The following is a 26,605-nucleotide window of genomic DNA, read 5'->3' on the forward strand; positions in this document are numbered from 1 at the left end:
GTAATTCGGAGCTTTGTGGATAACGGGTTTCCAGATAACGGATCCCACACCTGTACAATTTTCACATATATGAACCCATGTCAAAAGTTGAAATTTGGTGGTGAACAGAATTGGGGAAAGGTTCCCGATATATATATATAAATATATATATATATAAATATATATATATATATAGATATATATATATATATATATATATATATATATATATATATATATATATATATATAGATATATATATAGATATATTATAATTTAAAGGAAAACGATACCCCCCAACAATGTAGGTCTCTATAAAAAGATATTGCATAAAACAGCTCAAATGTAAAACCCTTCTTCATGTAAATAAACCATTTTCATAACAATATACTTTTCTAGTAGTATGTGCCATTGGGTAATCATAAATAGAAAATTGGCATTTTAAAAAATAAGGGCCACCCCCTGGGATCGTAACGTTCACTGTGCACACAAACATACCAAACAAACTATACTTGTTAGGTCACATGAGCCAATTAACAGAGAGAGTTCTGTCTTTTGCTTCAACACTTCTTCCTGTTACAGTTAGAGTTGTAGTATTTCTGGTCAGGTGATCTCTGAGACAGCACACAGACCATCACGAAATGTTGGCTCAAGGCAAGAAATGTAAAAGGACAATATTTACTTAAATATATAGACCAGTTTGGTAAGATTCTTTAATATGCCACTTAATATGATATAAACTATCTGTTGCTTAAGTGTTCATTTTGGGGGTATAGTTTTCCTTTATGTATATATGATAATTTACTTTTTTTAACCAAAATTTGTCTCATGTAGTTCAGAGCACATTTGTGCTCTCTGCACTAAAGATGCTCACCCCCTTTCCCCACTGGGACAAGAGTTATTACATGTCTTAAAGGAAAACTATACCCCCAAATGAACACTTAAGCAACAGATAGTTTATATCATATTAAGTGGCATATTAAAGAATTTTACCAAACTGGTATATATATTTAAGTAAATATTGCCCTTTTACATCTCTTGCCTTGAGGCACCATTTCGTGATGGTCTGTGTGCTGCCTCAGAGATCACCTGACCAGAAATACTACAACTCTAACTGTAACAGGAAGAAGAGACCTACATTGTTGACAGGGTATAGTTTTCCTTTAAGGCTGCTATCACAGGCCACAGCAGTCCCAGGATCACCCCAGATGGTGAAACTCATTTCTTTTAACTTGAAATTAAATTGTTGCAAGTTTGAAAAATTTATATCGGTGCATCCAGGCAATAACGTTTAAAAAAACTACCTGTGCCATGATAAATTCATGCTTGACAAGAACAAATTCCTCAAATGTTCTGTTGTTGCTAATTACATTATAAAACCTGGTTAAAAAGAAAAAAAAACAATATTTCCATTGCAAGCAAAAGTGAAAAAAGTTTGAGAAATGTTACAGAATTTTTGCTAAATCTGCCCCTATTGCATCAAAGTGTTACACTGAAGGTCAACATATACACACACAACGTATACCTTTGTAATATGAGACACATGAAAAGATTTACCAAACAAAGACATTAACCATAACATTATAACATTTAGTTAGTTCAACTACATTGAGCTATACTGATTATCTTTCCAAAGTGAAGGGGTTCATATGTCCCAGTGTGATACCTTTGCATACTTTATTTCTCAGAAAATACCAATGCAACCTCCACCTTCATTCAATGAAAAGACTGCAGGGAGGGTTTTTACACAGACCTGCATTCTTCCCTATCATTCTTGGGGACATTCTGCATAATCCTTCTTGAGAACAGACGTCTAGCCAGGTGCAGCATTGCTCTACATAGAAAATGGGAGCAAAACCACCAAATTTTCCCATCATTTTCTTATTCCTTCTTTCTTCACTACTACCTGTAAGTAGATTTTCCATTACTTATCACTCTACACAGTAAGCAATTAAAAGTCACCTGTTTATTGGCACTGTAGAAAAACACATGTATTGAAAATGCATAGTCACGCTTATAATATCCCAGCTCAACAATCATTAATTTCAGTGTATATATTATAGAATACATTTTACCCTACCAAAAAATGTTTCTTATATGGTTACTGTATATCAAGCGATAGTTTATCAGGGTAGTTATGGCTAAGGCAAGATTATATACGTTTGTGTGTATACATATAGGCTAATATAATAAAGTTGCAAACAATGCACCTTGCCTAGAAACGTAAAGATAAATAGTCAGCATGTATCACTGGTCACCTGTCTCACATACTGATCCACCACAAAATCCACCAATATGATTAAACAACCAGGAGATAATACAAAGATCTACAATAACAAGTATAGGATCTTTTATCCGGAAAGCCTTTATCCAGAAAGCTCTGAATTAAAGAAAGGCTGTCTCCCATATACTCCATTTTATCCAAATAATCCACATTTTTAAAAATGATTTCCTTTTTCTGTGTAATAATAAATCTGTACCTTGTACTTGATCCCAACGAAATTATAGTTATTGAAAGCAAAACCAGACTACAGGTTTTATTTAATGTTTACATGATTTCCTAGTAGACTTAAGGTATGAAGATCTAAATTATAGAAAGATCTTTTATCCAGAAAACCCCAGTTCCCGAGCATTCTGGATAACAGGTGCCATACCTATACAAGAAAAATTTGTGAGGATATGGCACTTTGCAAACAACCATCATCTTGCATGATTATTTTCTTTGCAAAGTTGGAATCTTTAATTTCTTTTTGCAGATGCTTGTTTTGTCAATCTAAAAACAAATATCATTTTACATGACAAATTCAACGTTGAATTGTACCACAATTGCACAATTTAATCCCCAAATTGTATTTGAAAGCATAAGGCAAACAGTCATCGGATCAGTTCTCTCTGCATTGGAATTTAGAGTCTGAAGGTGGAAAGGTCATTAATCAAGCATGAGCCAAATCTGTCTTCTCTGGTCTGTTTCCAGATGAAAAGAATCCCTCTTGTATGAATGAAAAGATTCAGGAGCAATCTATGCACCTGAAATATTAGAAGAGTACTTAGCTTTTCTGTCATATGAAAGGATATTTCTCAGATTTATATATAAATGTTCTCTAACCCTATATAACATAAGGTTCTCAGGCAACTTTTTGTGGCTGAATAACTTTCATGAATGCAGAAATCACAACATCTACTTTAAGGGGGTTATTTATCAATGGTTGAATTTTAGAGTAATGTGAATTTTTTATAATTTTGATTTTATTCACTGTTTGAATGGAATGTTATTTATGAAAAGATGAGTCTAAAATTCGATTGAATAGTCTAGACCTGAAAACTCAAATTCAAATCGAGTTTTCCTCCAATAAAAAACTTGCGTGTCAAAATTTTTTCTGAATTGTATCGTTTTTTTTTTTTGGTATGCAACATTTTTTTTCTCAGATTGGAGTCTATGGGGTGTCATTTTTGCAGCGAAACTTGGCAAAAATTTGGTTTATCGCTACAATTAACATCTTCAAATAATTCAATGGACCTCTGCCATTGACTTCTACATGAACTTATCAGGTTTTAGGTGGCAAATATTTGAATTAGAACTGTTTCCAGGGTCGAGGTGTGATAAATCTCACATTAGCATTCAAATTTGAGTTGGTGATTTTAAATTTGAATGTGTGAGTTATGACTAAAAAAAAAAAAAAATGAAATTCGAATTTACCTTTCAAACCATAGTAAATCTGTCCCTAAGGAACAGCATTTTGTTCTTTTAATAAGCACACAGCAAGATGGCTTGAGTGAAACTCTTAGGGGCAGATTTATCAAGGGTCAAATTTCAAATTCGACCCTCGAAGTAAAATCCTTTGAATTCAAATATCGAATTCGAAGGATTTTAGCACAAATACTTCCATCGAATGATCGAATAAAAATCGTTCGATCGTTCGATAAAATCCTTCGAATCTAACGATTGAAACGATTTTAATTGATCGATCAAAGGTTTATTCGATCATAAAAAACTTAGAAAAGTGCTGGGGAAGTTCCCCATAGGCTAACATTGAACCTCGGTAGGTTTAAACTGGCGAAGTATGTAGTCAAAGTATTTTTTTTAAGAGACAGTAGTTCGACTATCCAATGGTCGAATATTCGAATGATTTTCACTTCGAATCGTTCGAATCGAAGTCAAAGGTCGTAGTAGCCTATTCGATGGTTGAAGTACCCAAAAAATTACTTCAAAATTCGATTTTTTTTTTTCTTTTTTTCATTCAGCTGGACAATAATGAGATAAATAGTCAGGAGTTTAACATTTCTCCTGCAATGCACTGTAGTGCTTTTTTAGTGGTTGAGGCTACTACAGCTATAGAAAAGATCCACCTGCTAGCAAGTCAGGGTCTTAGCGGTACAGCCATTTCGTTTTAGAGGGGTGTTTACTCAAAAAATGCTTCAAACTGCATGCAACTTTTTTACACAATTTTATTTTCCAAAGCACTACCTTATTTAGGAACAAAACCCCACAGAATATTTGTGTAAAAAATGCACACAAGCTAGACACTGTTCCATTCATTTTCTGGCTAAAATCTCAAATGTTTTGAAAAAAAGGGGAAATAATTAAATTAATAATTAAATTAAGTTGTTAGATTCCTCTGACATTTATAGAAACTCGCCAGCTTTTACTTGTAGGTACAGTTGTGTTATCTATATCTGGAATGCTCGGGACCTGGCTTATTCCAGATAACGGATCTTTTCGTAATTTGTGTCTTCATACCATAAATCTACTAGAAAATCACGTAAACATTAAATAACCCCAAAAGGCTGGTTTTACTTCCAATAAGGATTAATTATATGAATTGGAGGAATAGCACATTCGATCGAATTTGATTCAAAGTTTTTCCCCAAAAAAACTTTGATTTTTCAAAGTCCACCAATTGACTCCAAATAGGTTCTAGGAGGTCCCCCATAAAACTGCAATTCGGTAGGTTTTAGATGGCAAATGGTCGAAATAAATTTTTAAAGAGACAGTACATGATAAATGTCAATATTCAAATTTTTAATTTTTTCATATTCTAATCGATTTTGGATTATTCCCTAGTCGAAGTACACAAAAGATAGCTTGAAATTCGAATTTTTTTCATTCGAAAATTCACCTCGACCTTTGATAAATCTGCCCTTAAATGTTAATTACTTTAAACGCTTTCATTTTTTGGTGTTACTCTTCATTTAATATACTACAGATATGGGAACTGTTATCCAGAATGCACGGGACCTGGGGTTTTCCGGGTAATGGATTTTTCCATAATTTGGATCTTCATATCTTCATATTAGAAAATGATATAAACATTAAATAAACCTTCTGCTTTCAATAAGGATTGATTATATCTTAGTTTGAGTACAAGGTACTGTTTTATTATTACAGAGAAAAGGAAATATTTTTTAAAGGAGATGGAAAGGCATTTTTACTTGGGGGTGCCAAAAGTTACAAGAAGGAAGCCAATAGATCCGTTGTGCTCGCTGGAATAACCCTGGATCGGTGCAGTTTTCTGCTGATAGGAGTGCTGTCCTGGGGTTTAAGTTAAGTAGATGCAGGGTTGGACTGGGCCGCCGGTAACCCAGAACCGCTTCCTGATTGCCCCAAACTAAAACAAAAATATGTGCGATGAGGTGCGCCCTCTGTTTGTGCATGTGCCGGGGACCCCGAGGTTCCATTCCGACCCTGAGTAGATACAATCACTTGGGGGTGCTCGCTGGAATAACCCCGGGTATAACCTTTTTTTTTCATTCTCCTTTAAGAAATTGGATTTGAATAAAATGGAGTCTATGGGAGATGGCCTTTCTGTAATTCAGAGCTTTCAGAATAATGGTTTTTTTTATAACAGATCCCATACCTGTAATATATATTTCCATGTTGATGTTGAAAGAAGTTAAGTACACAACATACTGCACAAGGCATTTTATCACTGCCAAAGCTCAAAAATATAAACCATATCCTTTGGTAATTCTAAACCAAAAGCTAAACTACATAAACCAAAAACAATTGGAAAACTTTAAACTACTTATATATTCATTGAACCTGGTCTATAGCTGTTAAATACATTCCAGAATTAACTTAAGTTTTATTCTTACTTAGATACTAGACAGAATAGAGAGTGAATTGCTTCTGCCATATCGTCCTTCATAAATGCTGTTAAATCTGGTTTAATTATTCCAGTGATTGTATTTAAAGTTATTGGGAGTCAGAGTTAGAGTCAGTACATTTTTGGTGACTTTGACTCCATGTACCCAAAATTGCTTCCAACTCTACGGTTTTGACAGCACTGCTATATTGCCCTATTTTCTACAAGGTGCCTTTTCCCAATTTTAACATTTGAAAAATAATGTGCTGCTTATGTTTTTTTCTTTTCAGATGGCATCGTGCTCAGGTAAATGTTTTTTCTTACTCCCAGTATAATGGTTATTTAAAGGGGAACTCCACAAAAACATAACTTAAGCTTTTTGAAAAGTTAATGTAATTTCAAGCAACATCAATTAAAAAATATGCAGAGTTTTGATGATTTTTAACGGTTCCTGACAGTTCCCTAAGCCTAGCCCCCTGCTCTCCTGCTGATCTGTCTGACTACTTTGCTGTGCTGGCTGACTACTGTTACTTTGTATCAACAGCCAGCTGTCCTTAGACTGCATCCTTCAAACCCCACAATTACCTGCACACATGATTTCAATAAGGAAAGGAACATCACAGTGCAATGCATTGTGGGTCATGTAGTTCCTGCATGCTGTCTGTAAGCTGTGGAGAAGTTGTTACAATTTGTAACATCAGTGTTTAGTCCCTCCTTCCCTGCCAGGATTTCAAATGATGTAGAAAGAGAAGTGTTAAACAGCTTGATTTCAGCATAGAAAATTGCATTTATTCATACTTTTTGAAGAAATAAGTAACTGTGATGGTTATATTAGGGGTTTCTGTGTTATGTGGGCCTCTTTATCAAATTTTGGTTTGGAAGCCGGAGTTCCCCTTTAAAATGAAGAGTGGTGCCTGCTATCTCAATATATGTCCCTGTTCTACTGATCCGGTGACTCCATATCACTTCTTGTTAGAACACTGTAACACAATAAATAAGTTGTCATAAGAATCCACTAGGAAGCTTATACCAGTTCTTATGATAGACAGTGGAAGCTATGGTTGAAAAAATAATAAAATAAGGAAAATAAATATATGCTGAAGTTATAATGTCACTAGCACTAGCACTAGCATCTTCTGCAAGTTTACACAATGCTGTACTGGATGATGCTCATTAACTTCATATTTTTTCATTTCTAGCATGTGGGAATTTTCTTAATCACAATGCTCTGTTGCGGTGCTATATAACGGTTCTCCATTATACTCACACGAGGTGCTATAGCATCAGAATGAATTTTCATGAACTTAGAACTTATGTTGGGGAGACTGAATCCATTGTTTTATGAATGATGTACCAAGTTGTGCCTTTAATATTATTTTTTATTTGTATTATTTGTAATTACAGTAATTAGTGAGTAGGCCAGCCAGACAGTTAGTTAGACAGTTAATTAGAATGTATATATTGTAGGTTTTGTCATAGCCAACACCAAAATACAATGAAACTGTTGTAGCACAGCTCTGTAGGAAAAGGTAAGGTTATATTGGCCTTTTATTGTATCATTGACTTCCAAGATAGCACACAACATTTCTCCAGAATCATTCTTATTATGGCACCAGTGTCCCATAGGCCTTTTTTCCCCCTTAGCCATCCTCATAAACCCACACATTTCCTGCTTACAAGTTACCTAATACTTATTAAAGGGATACTGTCATGGGAAAAAAACATTTTTTCAAAATGAATCAGTTAATAGTGCTGCTCCAGCAGAATTCTGCACTGAAATCCATTTCTCAAAATAGCAAACAGATTTTTTTATATTCAATTTTGAAATCTGACATGGGGCTAGACATATTGTCAATTTCTCAGCTGCCCCTGGTCATGTGACTTGTGCTCTGATAAACTTCAATCACTCTTTACTGCTGTACTGCAAGTTGGAGTGATATTACCCCCCTCCCTTCCCCCCCCCCAGCAGCCAAACAAAAGAACAATGGGAAGGTAACCAGATAACAGCTCCCTAACACAAGATAACAGCTGCCTGGTAGATCTAAGAACAGCACTCAATAGTAAAAACCCATGTCCCACTGAGACACATTCAGTTACATTGAGAAGGAAAAACATCAGCCTGCCAGAAAGCATTTCTCTCCTAAAGTGCATGCACAAGTCACATGACCAGGGGCAGCTGGGAAATTGACAAAATGTCTAGCCCCATGTCAGATTTCAAAATTGAATATAAAAAAATCTGTTTGCTCTTTTGAGAAATGGATTTCAGTGCAGAATTCTGCTGGAGTAGCACTATTAACTGATGTGTTTTGAAAAAAACATGTTTTCTGATGACAGTATCCCTTTAAGTCTTCTAAACTTTTTATCATAATGCCACTTCCCTCAAACATGTTTCTCTCTTTTTATGTGTCTGTATTTTTTTTTTATCCTGTCTGGGTTTCCACTATATCCATGTTATAGATATAGAACACATACTAGTAAAATGAATATAATGTGGTGTCCAATCTGTTTTGATAATGTCTTTCAACACTTTTGCTTTTTCCCACCAGATCTTTCTATAACTATATTTGAAGTCACATCAAGAAGTGTCTATGTTCAGTGGTCCAAGATTAATGGTGCCATGTCTTACGAAATCTCAGCATCTCCAGTCTTACTAACTGGCGAGCCTGCATTTTCAGTGTATGATGCCACCACCATAATTGGAAGTGTAAATACACTTCTCCCTAATACCAATTATCAGGTTACTGTAGAAGCTACGGATGAAAATGGCACTGTTCTTGCTCAGGCTCAAACATTTCAGCTGACAGGTAAGAAGCATATTCACATAAACAGGATCAAAATCTGTTATATTTCTGTTGGTTATGATGTACCTTGGCAGTAGTGACAAGCGAATCTGTCCCGTTTCACTTTGCGAAAAATTAGCGAAACACATTGAAGTCAATATGCAACATCATCTTTTTACATGCAACAATTTTTACATGTGAAACTTTTTTTTTTATCACTCCATTAAAGTGGAGACTTTTTAGACTCTGCAACATTTTTGTCTTGTCAACTTTTTTGTTGCAGTGAATTTTTTTGCAGATGGCAAAATACGGAATTTCCCTACGCCTGCCGAAAAAGTTTGCTCATCAATACTTTGCAGAAAAGATTGGTATTTCCATCTAGCCTAAGCCCCTTGTTTCATAAGGGCCATATTAACTGTGTATTTATTCATGCAAATATCTTTATTAGCAGTTGATTTCAGTGTGGGCAATAGGACATTTACTTTCTACTATTTCATGTTCAGCTCCAGAGGTTCCCAGCATTGACCAGGCTTATTCTAAGCTAAGTGGCAGCATTACAGTGGAGTGGATTGATGTGCCTGGGGCTACAAGCTATCAAGTAACAGCCCAGGATGGAGAATCCTTTTTTCAGACATTTGTCTCAAGTTCACCAGGAACCGTTTCTGGCTTGCAGGCTGCCACAACCTACACAATACTTGTACGTTCCATAAATTCTGCTGGCAAGAGTCAACCATCTCTTCCCATGATAGCAAAAACAGGTATTATATTTCCCTCTTGCATATATTGCCCCGATTTCTGATTTCAGGTAATAGCTATTTCAAACTAATTTTAAAGAAGATACAATAAATTCTTCTAACATGAAGACATGTTTTACCCATTTCATTACCATACACATTTGTAGACTTGCAGTAGGTCACATTTTATTTGTGAAAACAATCCTTTTTGAATAAATCTTGATTCTAGTTACAGAATTTCAAAAACAGTAACTTAAATAATCGATTCCAGGACCTGGAATGGCAAAAACAAATATACTGTAACAACAAAATACACATGCATTTGCCAAATCTTTGAACTACAAGAGACGATCATATACTGTACTATCATTATATTGAATTTATTTATTGTTTTTGACAGTACTTGGCTCTGTTTCTGCCACTGTGGACTCTCCAGCTAGTGATTCGATTATTGTGAGCTGGCAGCCAGTTTCTGCTGCTGTATTATACTCGGTATCCCTTATGAGATCTGATGGTTTGGGCAACAGGTGGAATGAAAACACAACTGGCACATCTATTAACTTCACCTCTCTAGATCCAGGCACAGTCTATACTATTAAACTCAATGCCTGGGATGACCACGGGATTCCTGGAGATGACATCACATTTATCCATCTTACACGTATGTAACTGTTTGACTTGTAATCGCTGTGATTTAAGCCAAGAAAAAGCATATTTGTCAACAGACAGCTGATCTGTTTTCCGTCCTGTCAAAATATTAATAACATTTAGAAGTCAACTATCAGCATATCTATAATTGTATATGTAATATACATTACACATTATTCTATTGTACTGTAATATTTACATGAATAGTGAAAGTACACCTTGTTTCCCTCTCTAGGCCCTTCAGCACCTTCTGATATGCAGATCACATTTAGCAATGGAGGGTCAGATGCTTTATTTTCTGTAATTGGAGCGGATGCCTCAACCAACTACACAGTTCATATTTTTACTGGAAATATCAGCAGGAATTGCTCAACAGTTTCGGCCTCCTGCACAGTTTACTCATTGAAGTGTGGATTAGAATATGCAGTGTATGTAGAAGCAATAACTGAAGCAGGATCCACACTATCTTCTAAATCCTGGAACCTGAAATCGGGTATGAGATATGTGCATAACAAGAAGAACTACTGGGGCAAATTCACTAAGCCGCGAAGCGCCGAATGCTAGCGTTAATTCGCTAGCGTTTGGCATTTTCGCTACTGCGCAAATTCACTAACCTTACGCCAGGCGAATTTTCGCTAGCGACGAAACTACGCAAATTCACTAACTTGCGCAGTGTACTGAACGCTACCTTTTACGCTAGACTTCCTTCGCCACCTCAGACCTGGCGAAGCGCAATAGAGTAGATAGGGATTGTTTAAAAAAAAGTCAATTTTTTTTCTAAGTCCCAAAAAACGCTGGCGTGTTTTCTACATGATGGCTGATAGGCTGAAAAAGATCGAAAATTTTTTGGGGCTCCCCTTTCTCCCCCCTACATTTCCTGACTCATGGCAACTTACCTAGACAGTGGGCACATGTGTAGGGCAAAATAAAATTTTTATTTGCTGATTTGAAGGTTTTCTAGGCATTTGTAGTGCAGATACGTGTTCCTCCATTGAAATTTGAATTTCGCGCCGTATGCAAATTAGCCTTCACTAGCGTAACTTCGCTTTATATAGCAAATCAATGCTAGCGCAACTCCGCAACCATACGCTACCCCAGTGCGCAACTTCCGATTTTAGTGAATTTGCGGAGCCCTGGCGAAACTATGCCTGGCAAAGTGCGGCGAAGTGCGGCGAAGTTGCGCCTGGCGCAACTTCGCATCTTAGTGAATTTGCCCCACGTGTCAGGCCATACACAGGCATTTAGAATTTTCAGTGCTGCATTAATCAATTTTCCTGTATTATCCAGAAATATACTACTAGTCTACTGTTATCAGTTTGCTAAGGTTACGCACCAGTGGAATGCTAACCCCCATATAATAAAAGGCACCAAGTTTGTGGAATAGCAGTAGCTCAAAGCAACCAATAAGATGTTTTTTTTAACCTGATATCCAATAAATACTACTTTCTGATTGGTTACTATGGGTTACTGCTTCTGGGCAAACTTAGTGCCTTTTATTACATAATCCCCTAAATGTTAGAGGAATTTCTGTAGGTCTGTGTTTAGTATTTGGCAAGTATTTCTGAAGAAATGTATTTCATGAGCTCAATCTAAAAATCATACACAAGGAGAACAGAAAGAGTAAGAGACAGAAAAATAACAGATATATGTATGGTGAAATTAAATTTAGTTGCACAAATTGGAAGTATATCATGACGGTGCACATATTGTTTATCTACCAGCTGGGTCATTTTATTTCTTCAACATTTTCAGTTCCATGCGCCCCCAGTGGTATAACAGTTGTAACGGAGGAGGCTGGGAACTTGTCAGTTTCGTGGATTAGTGAGAACCTTTCTGAATATTATGTGGTGTTCGTGAAAAGTGATGATGGATTGGAGGTTCACTGTAACACATCCCAGACTCACTGCTACTTTCCAGCTGACTGTGGCTTCATCTATTCCATGAGTGTTTTTGCATACAACAAGGCAGGGCAAAGTCCCCCTGGAGAGATTTTCACCTACACTACAGGTAAGTGCAGAATAACTGTTTGTCATGCTTTAATATCCCTTGAATTTTACTTGTATTCCAAATATATGCCTCTGAATGCATGTGTAAATAAATAACAGTTCTACAAAGAATTGGATACACCCAAGCTGTGTTTTATGATTGTTTTATGGAGAAGCTGTCCTATGGGGATAATCTGGTGTTACATTTTACTAAGTGCAAATTAGAGAAACATTTCAGGTTAACAGTTTTAGAGAAGTCGGTACTGCCGTTAAGATATACCCTGAGTATGTATTCTTTGAGGGGGTTATTTATCAAGGTCCGAATCTCGAATAATTTTTATATTTCAGAGAAAAAAAAAACTAAAATTTTTTCGAGATTTTATTAAAGTCATCTAAAAGCTATCGAGGTCCTGTATAGGTCAATGAAGGTCCCAGTGTCTGTGCTGATGTCCATACCGATATCTGATGATTTTGGGGTTTTAAAAATTAAAAAATTGCATGTTTTCAGCTACCTTTTATGGGGGTGCTTCTGGGCTTTTTGCACCTTATCTTAATGCATATGCTTTATTGATTATTACATTAGTGTCCCCTCCATTTTTGTAAGAAAAACCTGCAGAGCTAATATTAAAGGAATGGATGGACAAATAGGATGACAACTCTGGTCGTGGTACAGCCAAGAAGTATGTTTCTCTCCCCATCCATTGGCCTACAGATCAATACGTACTTATACGAACAAACATTTATCTACAGTCCAGGGATAACCTTAAAGAATTAAAGGCATACATTTTTATTCAAGGGTACAAAACACATAGTTGAACCCTTGGCTGAGATTAAGATTCAATAGTATCACGTGAGCTTGCGTTATAAAATAAAGACTTGCTGTCCTAGAATAAATGGAGGTTAATAAATATAACTGACTCTGATTGCACTAAGCTTGGGAGATATGTGTTATGTAAGCTCAAAGGGCAAATTATTTTCACAGTCAGGAGGTCATTTTCTGCTCAAAGTGATTATTTGGGAAAACCAGGAGTTTTAGTAAATCATTAGTCAGACTTCCAAAGATAGGACATATTTTCCCTTTCCCTTTTTAGATGTCTCTCTTTTTTAGGATGGGAATTGTTAAAAAAAGCAGTTTGCAATTCTTCACCAGTTACGTTATCATGAGCAGCCAGTCAGAGAATATCTTCTAGGATTCTACCTCCACATATCTGATCGAAAGGAATTCTTGATTGTCTGCTGTAGGTTACTAAACTGTGGTAAATTTGCAAGTAAATCAGACCCAGTGAGATATGAGTGAGACATTAGTTTGTTAATGCTATAATGGGAAAAGCTAAAACTCTTATCTTACCTGCTCAAAGACATGTTAATGAATATCCCTGTAAAAGTTAAATTAAAGGTGGACCTACAGTAGCTGGGACTGCAAATGTTAGCTGCATCATTTTCTCTTGATTTCATTTTATTGTTCTCGTTTTTGTTTTTCTACTTGTGGAATGAACTAGATGCCATTTTGGAATCCCTTATGGCCACAAGCTTCTCCAGCATCTAAACAATTAAGTTATGCCATTACACAAGGGCTAAAGATCAGTCTTTTTATGATGATATCTATTTCACATCTACAAGAATGTTTCCAGAAAATTTTCTGAATACAAAAACAAGCAGCCCAAGTATCTTATTGCGTAGATTTATTTACAAAGAACATAGTAACATAGTTCACTCTTTATGGCACAGTTTTCTAGCATTAAAAGCTTTCTCTTTTGCTAACTATTCACTAAATATTAATTTCTGACCTTCGTGTAATTTAAGACAAAAAATAAAATGAATCACATAGCTACATATTTCTATAAACAGATGCACATTATTTACTCACACCACAAACAAAAAGCAGTTGTGTACTGGGTCTCGCTCGGTTCTGCACCTAATGCTGAATTGGAAATCCAACACTAGGTGCAGAGAGCAACATTGGAGTGTGCATGACAGCTCTACGTTCCCTAACTTGCACATATGAATGATGCATAAGTAAAGGGGCATGCCTATATTCCCAGCCACCACTCGTGAATACAGTGCTGCTGAACACAAGCTGCACTATACTCATGGGCGGTGGAGTGCAGGTGTCTGTGTTCCATTTTGGAGTGCAGAACCCTGCATAAATTAACAGATCATGGTGCAAATTGCAAAAAATATTGAAGATAGTTTGACTTTTAGTACTTAGTAAATGACCCCAGTGTCTTTTATTCCATGCATCTCTGGAAGAGTATGTAGATGAAACCTTGTGGAAAATTCAAGGTGCTAAATAATTGTGCATAGCATTTTATATTTGCTCCTCTGGTTAACTCTGATTCAGATTCATGTTTAAATGTTGCTTATATTTTTTAACACAAAACAGATATTTCCATGTCATTTCAGAAACGCAGCTCATATGTACAACAAGAAATGCAGATAAATGAATATAAGTGAACAAAGATTACAAGTTGTTGAGATGGTTTCATGCATTTTAAAACTCCTGATATATTGTTTGTTGTTGTAGTACACATTGTGATGTTTTTCAAAACATTCTGACAGTTGAATGGGACAATTTGTCTTTTCTTTTCACAGCTCCATGTTGCCCAAGCGATTTCAGTGCTGAATTTAAATCCAGTGATACATTAGAGATTGTGTGGTCCCCTGTCCGTGGTGCTGAAGTCTACGAGACAAAAGCAGAAGACGGGAATAATGTGATACTCTGTAATGACACAGCTACTCTTTGTACACTTTCTGGGCTGCAGTGCAACACAGTGTTTAATGTCACTGTTTATTCACTCAGTGAATACAGGGGCAGCAACACATCATGTGCCTCAAAGTATATGAAAACAGGTATGTACTCATTGTGTGTTTCACAGCATTTGTGACTGCTACTCTAAAAGTACCTATATAGATCTACCTATGGGATACAGGGGAAGAGGGAGTATATAGCAAGAGAACCATCCCACAACACATAGTAGTATGTAGCTACTGTCGACTCTGTGTTTTTGTAGAGCAATGTGCAGGTCTCTGTAGGGGGTCTCTGTAGGGGGAGCAATAGCTAAGCAATAAGAGTACAATTTAAATGTAATACTTAAAAGAGAACTCAACCTATTTTTTTCTGCATTCTTGAAATGAAAGTTAATATCTGTTGAAGTTCCTTGTGTTCAAAAAATTATACAATAGTGGTAACCCTAACTCTGACTTTCATTGTTTCTTTTAAAGCTAAGATGGCAACAATATATTTAAAAGTAATTAACAATACAAACTTATTGAATCTCACAAGTATACAGTATGGCTTCATACTATATTATTATTATTATCCTTTATTTAAATAGCATTTACATGTAAGTAAGTATGTAAGTAAGAATGTGATATTGATTTCCATTGCCAGCTAGATGAAATCACAATTTAAATGTACAACTAAAGAACTGAACCCATCCTTTGTGCATTCTTTAAAACTGAACCATTGTTTAATAGATATGTACTGAAATTCCCCTGCCTGCAACTTGTGTGCAAAACATTATACATAGGGGTAACCCTAGATTTGACTTTCATTGTCTCTGTTCTTTTAAACATTGAATGCCAACTCAATATTACCCAATAATTTACAATAAAAATGTATTGAGTCTCACAAGTATATAATATGATTGTATTATTATTATAATACTTTATTTATATACGTTATGTAGCACTGACTCATGTTGATAATTTGCCTGCATTTAATATAAATACTCTAGCAGCTAGATACTGGATTTATATTATCCAGGATACACTAATGTTATAAGGCTGTAACAGCTGCAGGCACAGAGAACGAAAACCTTGCTTAAGAACAAATTGTATTTCAGCTTAATTGTCCATTTATCTAATACAGTTTCTTTATTTAGGTCCATGTAGCCCAGAAATTACAAACATCACCAAGATCAATGAAACGGCTTTCACTGTGTACTGGACCGCAAACAATAATGATGCCTTATACACGGTGACTGCCAAAGGAGAGGCTGGATTATGGGACTGCACAAGTGCCAACAACTACTGCTCTCTGGGGGACCTTCCCTGTGGCTCACTCTACATGGTCAGTGTGGTGGCCGAGTCCATTGAAGGAACAAGCTTGCCAAGCTACAGCATGCCTTTGGAAACAGGTGTGTAGTCTAACAGTAACTCAGAAAGCAAGTACTTTTGCACAAAAATGAAATTACCCCTGTAGGTGGTTAGGGGCATTTATTTTCTAAAATCACAGGAGACAGAATCAGTTAAGCTACCGTAATTGAGTGCCTTGCCTAAGAAATTTGTGTACTGAAATATGCTTTTTTACTAACATGCCGATATTTTTGCTTTATAGTTCAGCTATAGAGTCCACAAATAAACAGAAAAACTCTTGCTTCTTCCTAGCTCCATGCTGCCCAGCTAATCTCAGTGTACTCCAGGTCACACAGTCTGTGACAAACATCAGCTGGTCTCTTGCAAAAGGAGCACAGACATATAATGCAGTTCTAGTGTCCCCTAAAGGAGAGGCAAAGTGTCACACTCTTCAAAACCACTGTCTGCTTGGATGTATCACATGCGGAACAAGCTACTCTGTGTCAATAGAGGCTATCAGTGAAACTGGCCTCACATCTGTATGCAACTATCATGGCTATTCATCAAGTAAGTTTCAGTCTGAACTGCACGTTAACACTTATGGTAAACAACTTTTTTTAAAATTACACATGTCAGCAGCTTCAGTTGGTCCTTCTGTTCTTCCTCCTGTATTGGGATGGTCTCTTCTTGCTGGCTACATATGGCAATGTATAACTGAGCAGTCATGATTCAATACCCACATTTGGGGCCAGCAGTTCTTTTAGTCCATTCATGTATCTTTTAAACCTCTAATTATTCTGGCGTTTTAGTGCTGCTTATACCAAAACATGTTTTGGAACAAGAGCATCTAAGCTCGCTACAAATTAGTACCGTCACAATTAGAATAGTTATCCCAACTACCTTGAGCTATAAACAAAATGGCACGCAATTTTACAACTTTTATAACATAAATGACATATAGCTTATGATGAGAATTGCAGCCTAGCCTTCAAAAAAATGCTATTATATGTTTTCCGTGTTGGGCCAAAAACTGTACAGTGAATGTCTGTTTAACTCCTCCAATTGCTTGTGAAATCCAATGTTATTTTTATTCCATAGGCGCATGTTGCCCATTTGGTGTTAAATTATTATACAGCTCATCCAACAATGGAATTCGTGTATCTTGGAGAGCATCAGCTGGACCAGGCAACTATAGTGCCAGCTTGCATGGATCTAAAGGGAATTTCACATGCACTCCTAGCTCCAGTCTTAGTTACTGTGATATAACTGAGATTCCATGCGGAGATGTGTACACCGTAGTTGTTTCTCCAATCACAACAGGAGAACTCCAGACCTTATTCTGTCCTAAAAAAATGTATTCTGGTAAGAACTGTTTTATGTAAGCAAGTTTGCCTTCTATACACACACACACATCTTCTTTAAATAAGTAGGCAGATAAACTGTAGTGCTAAACCAAATATAATAGCTGTAATGTGTATTGTGTGTACCAGTGGGACAAACTAAATAATGTGACTTATTTACATACAAATTACACAGTGCTTTACAGATATTGTTCATAATTCATATCGGTCCATGTCCTATATTACAACTACACATATACTGTACACAGTAATTGATATTATGAAGTCATTTTAAAAAATATATTTTGCACATGAAATAACAGCATTTAAAATGTGAACCATTGTGCATAATAGATTACCAATTAAATACACAGAGCTAATGCAGTGCTCTTTTCATTTTATCACAGTTGCATGCTCAGGAAGTTCCATTGGAACAGGTAAGACTATTTGTTTTATATCCTCACAAATAGTTATTAATATTGATACTCAATGCTGCCATGTAAACAATAAAATAGAGGGCAAAAAAGTACTATAGAACCCCCCCCCCGATATTCCTTGCTTAGCATGATTTTTTAACTTTCTTTTTCTTTTCAGTAATCTACCGAGGCAAGAGAAGTGTCAGCTAGGGTTACCTTCAGACAACAGGTAAATTACGTTAAGGCCAAATCTGAAATTATCTACAAGAACTTTTACAAACTTTGCTTTGCATTAAGTGTTCTTCATTATAAGGGTAACTAAAGAGTACAGCCAAAACTCATCATTGCCAAAGTTCTAGAATGTAATTAAGGAGCAAAATAAATATTTGGGACTTAAACGTAAAATAGCTTTTCATTACAACGTAACCCTTCTTCCTAAAGGGTATTGCATGTGCTAGACATTCATTTATTTTCCTACCGTGTATGGACTATGAACCTGTGGAGTTGGAAGGTGTCTGATCAGTTCATTATTTTCCTTTCATTGCCTAAGTGGTGAAAAACTCACGCTGGAACATGTAGTAAGGTTTGCTCCAAGTGTATGCATTATGTGGAGTATTACACTGAATCATGCACAGCATTATTGAGTATCAGTAGTTGATAATTTTTGACATAGCAGGACTTCAGTTGTATTCTTAATAACTATCAATAACTGTATTGTCTCTTGGCTCTATTTCATGGGCACTGACATCTGGCCCAGATTTGTGGGGAGACTACAAAGGCCTGGGCCTAGGGGGACAAAATATAGGCATCACCCCTATTAGCACTGGGGACCTACAGCCACCCCCAGACCTAGGGGAGCCATATGGGGGAAATCCGGCCCTGACTGTCATACCCTGACTGTCATACCTTTTCGTACAGTATCTATTACATTCTGTAATTAGACACACAATTTCTTGTTGCCGTCAATAATTATGTATTCCTTATCTGACTGATGTGCAACACATTTGATTTTAAAGAAGGGCTCTTTGTGAGAACTACTTTGTAGGTGTGATCAGCTCCAGTTAAGAAAAGTAAAGATAAGAACCTATCAGTGTTCTAACTGTGTTATTGCAATTGCCATACGAGAAAAGAAATCTAGTTCCTTTTATCTCATTTAATATCTCATTTACAGAACTTGTTATGTGAAATGAAGATGGATCTGAAACAAACAAGCATTTTAATCTCTGGAGAAAAAAAAAGTGTGAAATTTAAAATTGATTTTGGTTTATAGGAAACACCATTTAATACATTCCCATTAGTCAGTCATGGTGCAAAGATCACATGTTCAATACTTTAATTAAATAATACATTTATGTCTCTCTGGGGCTAGCAGGCTTCTGATATGGCATACTGTATATACAAGCCCATTAGATAATATTAACTGAAAAACGTAGCACTCCTCAAGTTGTTTAAATAAAGGTATCTTTGTTTTATGAGCTCAGTGTTCGGGGCATATTTATCAAGGGTCAAATTTAGAGTTCATGGGAGTTTTGTAAAAAATGTTTAAATTGTTTAAATTTAAAATTTAAAATGTTAAAATGTTTAAATTTGGGTGAATAGGATCGACCCGCGAATTCGATTTTTTTTTTTAAAATTGTTTTCTTTTTTTTTTTAAAAACATTTTTAACGACTCCAAATTGATTGTAGGAGGTCCCCCATAGGTAAAAACACCAATTTGGCAGGTTTTAGATGGCGAATAGTCGAATTTGAATTCTTAAAGGGACAGTACATGATAAATCTTGAAATTCGAATTTTTTTTAAGCTCGAATCTAATTTGGACTATTCCCTAGAAATTCGAATTTAAAAATTTGAATGTTCAATTCGACCTTTAATAAATCAGCCCCTACATGTCTAAAGTCCAATAAAAATCCTCTCTCTCTCTCTCTCTCTCTCTCTCTCTCTCTCTCTTTCTCTCAAAGTAATGAAAATGTAATTTTTCCTACAAGCCAAACCAACACCTAACATTTTCTGTTGCTGTATTGACAGATGGTTGACATTAATAAATGAAATAAACACATTTGCATGCCACTCGTGTAATTGTCCTTTCTTGTGCTGCCTCATTTTCTGGGGAAGACCGGGATTTTCCACACCATAATCCCATGATTTAGTTATAGAATCAATTCCGTAGACTCATGGAAACTTTTAAAAAAAAAGAGCTTACGGGCTTACCGATTTGAAACACTTCAGTGCAGCATCTGTTATAATGCTAACATGGATGTGAACGTATAAATTTTAGCCCTTTATTTTACACAAAAATATGTTGGCTATTGTACAATGTTACTTTGCTACTAATTCTGCTTCTTGATATGTAATATGTCCAAAATGCTGAATAAATAAAGCATACATATTTTCATCTAGTTCACTAATTCAAGGATATTTAAAATGTCACAATCTAGATACAACTAAACTGCATCCTTCAGCATACCTTCTTAGCTACCAAGAAACCACACACTGTAAGAAAATACATCTCTCTGCAGACAAGAATAGCTGGTGTCCACATGTAGATTGCTCACTTCTACGACAACCCCATTTATGCACGTCACAATCATGCCTGGGCATAACAGATTATGATTCTTTTTGAAACTGTCAAGTATTGAAAATTAAACCATGGTAAACATACTTGGGTATGCTACTCTCTTCAGTTAAAAAATATTGCAAAAAAACATTTACCTTTAATCCATCCAACCATATTGCTTATTTGACTGTGGTGGGATGTTGCTGCTATAGGAAATGTAAATGTAAATTTTCACATGCAAACTCAGTTAATGAAGCACTAACATTGCTACTGCATTTACCCTTTAAACTCCAATAACAACACCTTCTTTAACGTGGCCTACATCATCACAGATCATTCCTTTGCATGAGAAAAATGTGTCTCTAAATTCAATTTTAGACTTTCTACTTCAGGCAATGGCAAGCAGATTTCCCAGACACATGGCGTAAAAAGAATTGACATTAGTCTTCCCAGATCACATTAAACATAACCCCGTTCAAACTTGCAGTGTTTTTTCTTGAGCCTTTTCATTAAATGAGTGGGATTTGGTACATAATATTACATAATATTGTTGCTTTACAATCTTGGTTTCAGCCGTATTACTCTTATTACCACTACAACCTTTTAATTTACACTGGAATTGAAATAATGCACAAGTACCGGACAGAAGGAGAAGGGGACCAACGGACAGGGCCGCCATCAGAAATCTTAGGGCCCCATACGACAAAATTTCCTGGGCCCCCTGGGCTGTGCCCACCGCAAGCCCCACCTACAAGTCCGCCCACCCCACAGGTCCACCCCCCACCACACAGTAAAAAAAAAAACATTGGTGGCTAGGGTTCCCACTTACCCCCCCAGAAGTTTAAAAAAAAATTTGGTGCCATTTAGGGGGGCCCTGCCATGTTGTACTTACTACATTAGTTTGACCCACCTGCTGTAAGTGAGCTGCCAACTACAGAAGGGAGGAGCACAGGTGGCTGCCTCTTCTTCCAGTGACAGCATTTTCTTCCCTTATTGGTCACAGAATTTCAAGTCCCGGTAAAGCTGCATGGTGATTGGATGAGCTGGAGGGGAAGTTCAAACCTCAGCTATCCAATCCCATAGCAGCTCAACCGGGACTTAAACTTAGTGACCAATAAGGGAAAGTAATGGACAGAAGCTGCCTCCCCCTGTGCTCCTGCCTTCCAGAAGTCGGCAGCTCTCAGAAAGCAGGGGGGTCCGGCTAATCAATAAAGTGCAGTATGGCTGGGCCCCCCTACCCTCAGGGCCCCCTACAACTCTCCCCCCTGTCCCCCCCTGATGGCAGCCCTGCCAACGGATGAAGGAATAAGTATTTTATGGCAAAAAAAGGGTGTACTTGCTACACAGAAAATATCAGAACAACAAACAATATCAATTAAGTACCCTGCATACCCACTCTTTAATTAAAGAAAGACTGTGAATCTAACCACATCACCCTCTATGTGGGAATTCAATATTTAGGAAAAGCTGATACCTAGTAAAACTTAACTTTTATATAAAGTAATTTAAAATAATGATCATGTAATCAAGATACATTAAGTATAAAGATAAAGATTATGATAACTTCACTACTATATCAGGGTGTAAGTGCTGTAGCATGTTTGCAAGTTGCAGTTACCGTATATACCCGAGTATAAGCCGCGTTTTTCAGCATCCAAAATGTGCTGAAAAAGTCTACCTCGGCTTATACTCGGGTCAGCGGTACCCGAGCCGAGTAGCTGAGATTGCAGTCACTTTTAATCATTCCTATACCAACAGTACACTTGGGGAGAGACTGCAATATCCCACAATGCCCTTTGTTGGTTATATGAAAGAATAACAGTGCGCCCTCTGTTGGTTATATGAAAGAATAACAGTGACTGCAATATCACACAGCGCCATCTGTTGGTTGTATGAAAGAATAACAGTGCGCCCTCTGTTGGTTATATGAAATAATAACAGTGACTGCAATATCACACAGCGCCCTCTGTTGGTTATACGAAAGATTAACAGTGATGACAATATCAAACAGCACCCTCTGCACATGGTAGTGGGACAGTGGGACAATGCACACAGTAATCCGTTTGGCAATTCTCTGTCACCATCAACTTTGCAAAGAAGTCCGGTTGATCGCTGGGGGGGGTCGCTTTGGCAGAATGTGCGCTGCTGGGAGACAGGGCTGTAGTTGTGTCTAGGCTTATACTAGAGTCAATAAGTTTTCCCAGTTTTCGTAGGTAAAATTAGGTACCTCGGCTTATACTCGGGTCGGCTTATACTCAAGTATATACGGTATGTGTTTCTGATCTCTCATCCTGTAGAAAGGGTTTCCAGCTTCCCAGCTATAGTCAGGTGATCCCACTGGTGGCCAATAAAAAGGCAACCACGTTTGGGAGTTTTAACCTTGAAAGCAGCAAGTAAGTTGCAGGTAAAACTTAGTCCCTGTGTAAAATGTATAATGAAGCAATAGAATTCTTAGGGGGTTATTTACCGAAGGCCGAATTTATCTCAATACTTTCTGCTACAAACTCCGATCGCTTATTTATTATTACATTTTCCCGAAAGTTTGCTTTGTGGGAAAAAATCAGATTTCCACAAATTTTTCGGACTTTTTCATCCGATTTTTTTGTAATTCACCCGAAAACTCCAAAAACTTTGGGGTATTGCCCAAAACCCAGCGCACATCAAAACATCATTGGGACTTCTCCTATTGACTTATATGCAACCTCAAAAGGTCTGAGATGCAGGTTTTTCAGATTCCGACTTTTCCATCCTTGGGGTTTAATAAATTCCGAAAAATTCGTGATTTTTTAAAAGTCAGATTTCATAAAAAAAGAAAAAAAAACACGAATTTTCCGTGATTTTTGCATTCGGAGTTTAGTAAATAGCCCCCTTAATGAATCAGATGTAATTTGAGTGTAGGACTGGCCAGATATGGGATGACGAAGTTGGCAAGCTTAAATATATTGCAATATATGGACAAACAATCCCTGTTTTGTTTAAAGGGTAAGGCATTTTTTAGTAGCTGTATGCACAAAATGTCTCAAAATGGGTTGAGTGCAGAGGACCTTGTATTTGTTTGAATGCATTTTATAATCACAGCATCACTGCACCCCAGCTTAGTGGTTTTAAAAATTATTAGTGAGTACAACTTTCCCTTGTTTGTTGCAATTCAACAAATATAACGATGAATTCAACAGTTACGCTTGTATAATTAATGGCACTTATCGCAAGACAAATTTGTCTCATCGCACTTTAGTAAACATGCAAGAATATTCTCAGCGATAATGGGTGATGAATTATAGACATTTTTTAAGAAGTTCAGTAAACTGTTCCCTTAATACTATTATTTAAAAGGGGTTAAAGTCGCAACCTGGCATTAAATTGAACTATGTTGGCACTCTAAAAATACATGTTAATAATAATAATAATAATGATGAAGGAACGATCATGTCCAACAATTAATGATGTTTTATATGGGAAATTCATAATTGAGGTTGCAGTAAATATTATCTGCTTGGATCTAGCAAAAGTTTTTGATACAGTGCCACATGAATGTTTATTGGTGTTATTAATGCTGTTTTGCATGGACAATAAAACTGGCAACACTGTCCTGAATAGCAATCCATTTAGCCTACAGGCACCGTGCAAAAACATAGCAGATTGTGCAACACTATGCACGCCAAGATCAAAGAGAAACAGCAGAAATGGGTTAATGTCTTTTTTTTGTTGTCAAAGAAATGTTTTAAAAACATAAATCCCCAGCACAAAGATCAGGAAATGAAACTGCTAATGGGTCATCATAATTGATGCAATTCAGAGAGATCACATTTTAGTTATACAAAAACAAAATATTATCGATTACGGGATACCTTGTTTGGGTGTAGTAGGTTCATTTAGAAGCTCTTTGAAAGGAGACAATGCCATCAAACTGATACTTAATAACTGTATTGTCCTGCAGGCAGGATGTACCTCGGGTGTTTTCTCACAGAATAAAGAAATGTCAGAGTTCCCCATTTGTATCCTGAAACCCATCACCGTTGGAACGTACACAGGATGATTAGATTCCTTGCTGTAAAAGGCATATCATGGTGTATAAATGCTTAACAAAATTAAAGTAAACTTTGGCTCAAGTGCTTGGCTCAAAGGTTTTCCCACAATGTAAATGACACGTGCTTACAAAGAGTTACTTTATTGTATGGAATTGCCGTCTAATGTTCTTAATAATGAGACATGTGTTCTGGGAAAGTATCCCCAAATTGCTTTCTAATTGCACAAAGCTGTAAATCTTCTCAAAACAGCATCAGGCCTGTTAAAAAGTTATTAGTGCAAACTCAGTTATGAATACAATGTCACAGGCATCTAATCTAAACTATAAAAAAAATGTCAAAGGCTAATAAATTGCACACTTTTTTTTAAAAACAAGGGTCTAGGTTATTTCCTTTGGGGCTAATGTAATAAACAGTGCTACTTACCCAGCAACCCATAGCAACCAACCGGCAGGTAGCATTTATTAGTCAGCTTTATGAATATAATTACATGGCTGATTGTTTTTGGTATTTTAGGACCTCAATGATTATCCCAAAGAGTAACTGTTAATATTGCTGCGAAAAATCATTTATTCCTACCATAATATACATATTGAGGTAGAATGCCCAAGGAAATGTGTAAAAAGGTGACTGGCCTAAAGCTACAGAGGCAAATTCACTAACCGGCGAAGTGGCTAACGCTAGCAAATATTTGCCAGCGTTAGTCATTTTGCCACTTCGCCAATTTACAAAAGTGTCCCTGGCGAAAATTCTCTAGTGAAGTAGATAGACTAGCGCAACTTCACAGCCTGATGCCAGGTGAAGGGGCTAAACTACGCAAATTTACTACGTTTTTTTTCTAAACGTTACCTTTTTTGCCAGAGTTTACTTCGCCAGGTCATACCAGGCGGAGTGCAATAGAGTAGATAGGAGTTTGTAAAAAAAAAAAGCTGGCATTTTTTACTTTTTATAGGGTGATAGGCTGAAAAAGATCGAAATTTTTTTAGGGTACCCTCCTTCCCCCCCCACTTTTGTTAACATATGGCACCTAAACTATACTGTGGGCACATGTGTAGGGCATTAGAACACCTCTATATAATTTTATTAAGTTTCCCTGGGCTTGTGTAGTGTTATTTATTTTCTGCAGCGTATACGTCTATTCAAACTTCTATTTCGCGCTGTATGCAAATTAGCCTTCGCTAGCGCAACTTCAAACCGCTGATCATAACATCGATAGCGCAACTTTGCAACTTGTATACAATTTTGGATCCATGAATTTACACGCCTAGCGAAGTGCTGCAAAGACAACGCTTGCGCAATTTTGGAGGTAAGTAAATTTGCACCAAAGTGTTCTGGGAGGAACAGGTTAGCCAGATAATCCATTTCAGTGGTCCAGTTCACATGTTGGAGCACAATTTCTCTGTGGTACGGTATTTAATGGTAGTGAGAGTGTAAGGAAGGTCTCTCTGAGCAGGACACAGAAAAGAAAGTTTACCTGTCTGTGTTAGGAACTCCCAGAGGGGCTGGAGGTGCTGTCTGCCATTGCAAGGAGCAGAGAGATCCATGACCAAGAGACTGAAGGGCAACTTCACTAAGATTCGTAGTTGCGCCAGGTGTAACTTCGCCGCACTTCGCCAGGCGTAGTTTCGCTAGCGCTCCGCAAATTCACTAAAATGCGAAGTTGCGCTCAGGGCTAGCGTAAGGTTGCAAAGTTGCGCTAGCATTGATTCGCTAAGCGAAGTGAAGTTACGCTAGCGATGGTTAATTTGCATACGGCGCCAAATTCAAATTTCAATGGAGGAATACGTAGAATCACTACAAATGCCTGGGAAACCTTCAAAACATCAAATAAAATTTTTATTTTGCCCTACACATGTGCCCACTGTGTAGTTAAGTTGCCATGAGTTAGGAAATGTAGGGGGGAAGGAGGGGAGCCCCAAAAATTTTTTCGATCTTTTTCAGCCTACCACCCATAATATAGAAAAAACGCCACCTTTTTTTCGGA

The 26,605-nt window shown here is 36.8% G+C and overlaps 1 protein-coding gene and 1 long non-coding RNA gene across 2 annotated transcripts; one reads left to right on the forward strand and one right to left on the reverse strand.

Annotated features, from left to right (window-relative positions):
* Positions 1 to 1,699: 1,699 nt before the first annotated feature.
* On the forward strand, positions 1,700 to 19,583 carry LOC108715705 (fibronectin type III domain-containing protein 7). The gene is made up of 14 exons (XM_018261104.2): positions 1,700 to 1,887; positions 6,353 to 6,368; positions 8,609 to 8,866; positions 9,346 to 9,600; positions 9,977 to 10,237; positions 10,460 to 10,717; positions 11,977 to 12,231; positions 14,802 to 15,059; positions 16,094 to 16,348; positions 16,599 to 16,853; positions 17,385 to 17,648; positions 18,034 to 18,063; positions 18,221 to 18,271; positions 19,214 to 19,583. The coding sequence occupies exons 1-13, from the start codon at positions 1,825 to 1,827 to the stop codon at positions 18,250 to 18,252; spliced, it is 2,460 nt and encodes an 819-aa protein (XP_018116593.2). The 5' UTR covers positions 1,700 to 1,824; the 3' UTR covers positions 18,253 to 18,271; positions 19,214 to 19,583.
* On the reverse strand, positions 13,785 to 25,517 carry LOC121393336. Its single transcript, XR_005960992.1, has 2 exons — positions 24,445 to 25,517; positions 13,785 to 14,889 (listed from the first exon to the last, which is right to left on the reverse strand). It is a non-coding gene; the product is annotated as an uncharacterized LOC121393336 (long non-coding RNA).
* Between the last annotated feature and the right edge of the window lie 1,088 nt (positions 25,518 to 26,605).

The sequence above is a fragment of the Xenopus laevis genome, chromosome 4S, assembly GCF_017654675.1.
Source record: "Xenopus laevis strain J_2021 chromosome 4S, Xenopus_laevis_v10.1, whole genome shotgun sequence".
Lineage (NCBI taxonomy): Eukaryota > Metazoa > Chordata > Amphibia > Anura > Pipidae > Xenopus > Xenopus laevis.